This window comes from Mastomys coucha, unplaced genomic scaffold, assembly GCF_008632895.1.
Source record: "Mastomys coucha isolate ucsf_1 unplaced genomic scaffold, UCSF_Mcou_1 pScaffold15, whole genome shotgun sequence".
Classification (NCBI taxonomy): Eukaryota; Metazoa; Chordata; class Mammalia; order Rodentia; family Muridae; genus Mastomys; species Mastomys coucha.
Genome location: NW_022196897.1, coordinates 77,779,455 through 77,783,388, shown reverse-complemented (window position 1 = coordinate 77,783,388; position 3,934 = coordinate 77,779,455). Strand labels below are relative to the sequence as shown.

At 43.2% G+C, this 3,934-nt stretch overlaps 1 protein-coding gene across 4 annotated transcripts in view; it reads right to left on the bottom strand.

Annotated features, from left to right (window-relative positions):
• The window catches only part of Harbi1 (harbinger transposase derived 1), a 10,981-nt gene continuing 7,047 nt past the window's right edge, over positions 1–3,934 (bottom strand). For all 4 annotated transcript variants that reach the window (XM_031371033.1, XM_031371035.1, XM_031371034.1 and 1 more), the window contains exon 3: positions 1–671. In XM_031371033.1, the coding sequence (XP_031226893.1) occupies positions 292–671 (380 nt within the window). In that variant the 3' untranslated portion in view covers positions 1–291. The remainder of the gene's footprint in view (positions 672–3,934) is intronic.

Sequence of the window (3,934 nt, the reverse complement as noted above, 5' to 3'; positions counted from 1 at the left end):
TTTGGCCGTGTGTTATTTTCTCCTTTATTGTGTGATTCTTGCAGTTGCAACCAGTGAACTTTCAAAGAATAGTGCACAGCCTGGGGTTCACCGCACATTAGGGAAACACTGTCTTGATTTTGGTCTAGTTGACACATTTGCCCTTGCACTTGCCTGTCTAAAACTTTAAATGTTAATTTATGACAAGTGCACACAGTCAGTACCACTGGATGACTGAACTTCCCAATGGCTGGTAAGGGGAAAGTTGTCAGTTTATTCTAGAAAATCTTCCTCCTCCCTCTACCTTCCATACTAACTAAAATGAGTGAGTATCAGCTCCTGCCGGATTCGATCAGCCTCTAAGTCCAGAGACTCCATTTGCTCATACTCGCCCTCAGGGGGTTGTTCAATGGGTCCAGTCACTGGAGAGGACCAAACATCCATCCCGTGTTCCAGGGAAATGTTGTGAAGGACACAACAAGCTAAAATGATGTGGCTGGATTTCTCCGGTGAGTACTGTAGTGCCCCTTTTGATCCATCCAAGCACCGGAACCTAGAGCAGAGGGTCCGCAAAGTCTTCTCAATCACACTGAGAGTTGCCGAATGAGCCCTATTATACTGATACTCCGCTGGAGTTTCAGGAATGTGTAGTGGAGTCAAGAGCCAGGTGCGGAGAAAGAAGGAACTGTCACCTGCAAAAAAGGCCAAAGAGAACGTGACTGTGAATGGATTACAAACAAAAAGTGAAATTCAGGCTAGTTGTGGTGCTCAAGATGCTGAGACAGGAGGACTACCTCAAGTTCCAGGCCACCCTGAACTGCACAGTGAGACCCAGTCTCACAGAACAAAAACAGGGACATTTGGAAACATAGTGAGGAAGGACAGAAAAATAAACAGCCTTTGGAACCAAAGTATACCACAGCATAATAACCAGAAGAAAATGCTGTCCTAAGATAGTATGGGGAGGGAAGAGTGACGGCTCAGAGGTTAAAAGTACAAGCTGCTCTTACTGAGGACCTGAATTCAATTCCCAGCACCCACACGTGGCTTAGAATAGTCTGTAACTCCAGCTCCAGGGAAATCAACATTCTTTTCTGGCCTCCAAGGATACCAAGCACACACACATAGTATACATGTATGCAGGCAAACTCTCATACACGTAAAAGAAAAAGAAATACTTTTAAATAGAGAGCATGAACTAGTACTGATTGGCCCTTATTCCCCCCTCTGAAGCATATCCAATGCCCACAGTTCTTTATTGCCCCTTTCCTTTTCTCCATGCTGGTGGTGACAGTAGGTGATGAATGTCAAGACTGCAAGCCAACTCCAATATAGGTGGCACAAAGGAGGAATGTCTGCACCTGGGAGGCTGAGGCAAGAAGATGACCAGTGAGGCCAGCCTCATCTACACAGTGAGAACCCATCAAAGAACAAAATGTCACTGCATAAGGCAGTGTTGGCTGGCAATATCCTTGACTAAAACCAATGGACAAAAAGCTGAGGGCTGGGGCTGGAGAGATGGCTCAGCGGTTAAGAGCACTGACTGCTCTCCTGAAGGTCATGAGTTCAAATGCCGGCAACCATGTGGTGGCTCACAACCATCGGTAATGAGATCTTGATGCCCTTTTCTGGTGTGTCTGAAGACAGCTGCAGTGTACTTAGATATAATAATAAATAAATCTTTAACAACAACAACAAAAAAGCTGAGGGCTAACAAATCCAAATCTCAGAACATCTGAAGAAAGGAAGTAGATACACAGGAATCCAATTATTGGCCTCTTTCTTTCTTTCTTTTTTTTTTTTTTTGTTTCGAGACAGGGTTTCTCTGTGTAGCCCTGGCTGTCCTGGTATTCACTCTGTAGACCAGGCTGGCCTCGAACTCGGAAATCTGCCTGGCTCTGCCTCCCAAGTGCTGGGATTAAAGGCGTGCGCCAAGACCGCCCGGTGGCCTTTTCTTTCTTGGTCTTTTATTTTTTTTTAACTTTTCTGGGGGAGAACTCAGGGCCTTGTACAAATAAAGAAAGCACTCTGTCTCAGGGAGAGCCCTCAAAATTCCCTCTTTCTTTTTTATACTTTAATTTTTTATTCTTTTCTTTTCTTATTTTTTCATGTAGTCCAGTTGGCCTGGACCTTACTAAGCAGCTGAGGATAACCTTGAAGTCCTGACCCTCCTTCCTTTACTCCAAGTGCTGGAGCTGTTGACGTGTACACCACCATTCCCTGGAAGGCTCCAAATTCAGAGATACTGCTCTTTATAAAAGGCCTAATAAAAATGACAAAGGTCAGATGTGGTAGCATATATCTTTAATTCCAGCACTTGGGAGCCAGAGTCAGGCAGATCATTGTGAGTTTGAAGCCAGCCTGGTGAGACCCTGTCTTAAGCAAATAAGCCAACCCTATCCCCGCAATCAAACAGGGTACCAAGTTTACAAATCTCTAAATAAAAAGCAATCAAGAAAAAAAGATCTTCTAACAGAAGATCTAAAAACACTCAAGAGGAAAGCTTGTAATTTTACTATTAAGTTTCATGTCTGAAAGTATGACCTGGGGATTTTGTATAATTCCCAGAGATCTGTCTTCCCAGTGTGAGAAGAATAAGAGCTCTATCTGCAGTAGCCATCAGGACTCAGGAGTACTGGATTCTTGGATACTGCAATCACAAAATAATGCTTGTGTAACACGATCTGGGGAAACATGGATGTGATGATGCAAACAATGACAATAAGAAGAGATCAGAAGTGGATTCAAATAACAAGCAGAAGGCATTGCCTTTACGGGATTTCCTTACTAGAGGATCCTGGGAAGTCCTAAGAAAAGCAAACACAAATGGGGAACAAAGTCCTAGTCCAAGAGAACAATGATTTTATAATGTTTAATTGTCCTGACTCACCACCTCTGAAAAACAAAGTAGCTCACACAGAGGTGTGACTTCTTTTAAATCCTAATCAGACACTGAGCCCTGAGAACCAAGGTAAGTACTGTCCTCCTAACCCGCCACCAAGTTCAGTAAATAGTTGACTCTTAAAACAGAGATAGCCACTGTTCCAAAAATAATGAAAGACTTCTTTCATTTTGGAGCTTATGTTTCTAAGACTGGATTAGCTGAAAATAACTGAGATGTCTCACAAAAATTTAAAGTTTATATTTAGCTGGTTTTCTTTTTTGGGACAGAGTCTTATTCTGTAGACCTAAAACTCCCTAAGCAGCTCTTGCTGACCTTAAATTCACAGCAATCCTCTTGCTTCAGCCTCCTCAGTGTTGGGATTATAGGCATGAACTACCATGGCTGGCTTTCTCCTCTGCCACTTGTGTTTGGTTTTGAAGCCAGGGCCTCACGTAGTCCCTGAGCGTCTGATAGGATGTTTTTTCTCTACCTCTCAAGTGCTGCGATTATAAGCGTATACCAACTCCCACTCTTCTCTTAACTGAACTCACTCTTCAAAATACTATGTTAAAAAAAAAAAAAAAAAAGAGGATGTAGAGTAAGCTATGAAGGTATACACAGCAATCCAGCCAGAGCTAAAAAGACAAAATGGAGGAGAGAAATGGAAACATGCTGCTGGACCCTAGCAGGCTCAGAGTAAAGGTGCTTAATATAAATACAAAGCCTGAGGATCTGGGTTTGATTCCTGGAACTGATGTGTAGAAGGAGAGAACTAACTCCTGCAAATTTGTCCACATAAATATAAAAATGTCTTAAAAGGATATTATAAACAATAATGAAAATAATACTTATGATAGACTGAACAGTGACACCTGTGACATACTGAACACAGGGACTGTAATAGGTGATAAGCACGTTTGGGCTCAGAATAAGACCCTTTCTCAGAGCCAGGCGGTGGCGGCGGCAGCGCACGCCTTTAATCCCAGCACTTGGGAGGCAGAGGCAGGAGGATTTTTGACTTCGAGGCCAGCCTGGTCTACAGAGTGAGTTCCAGGACAGCCAGGGCTATAC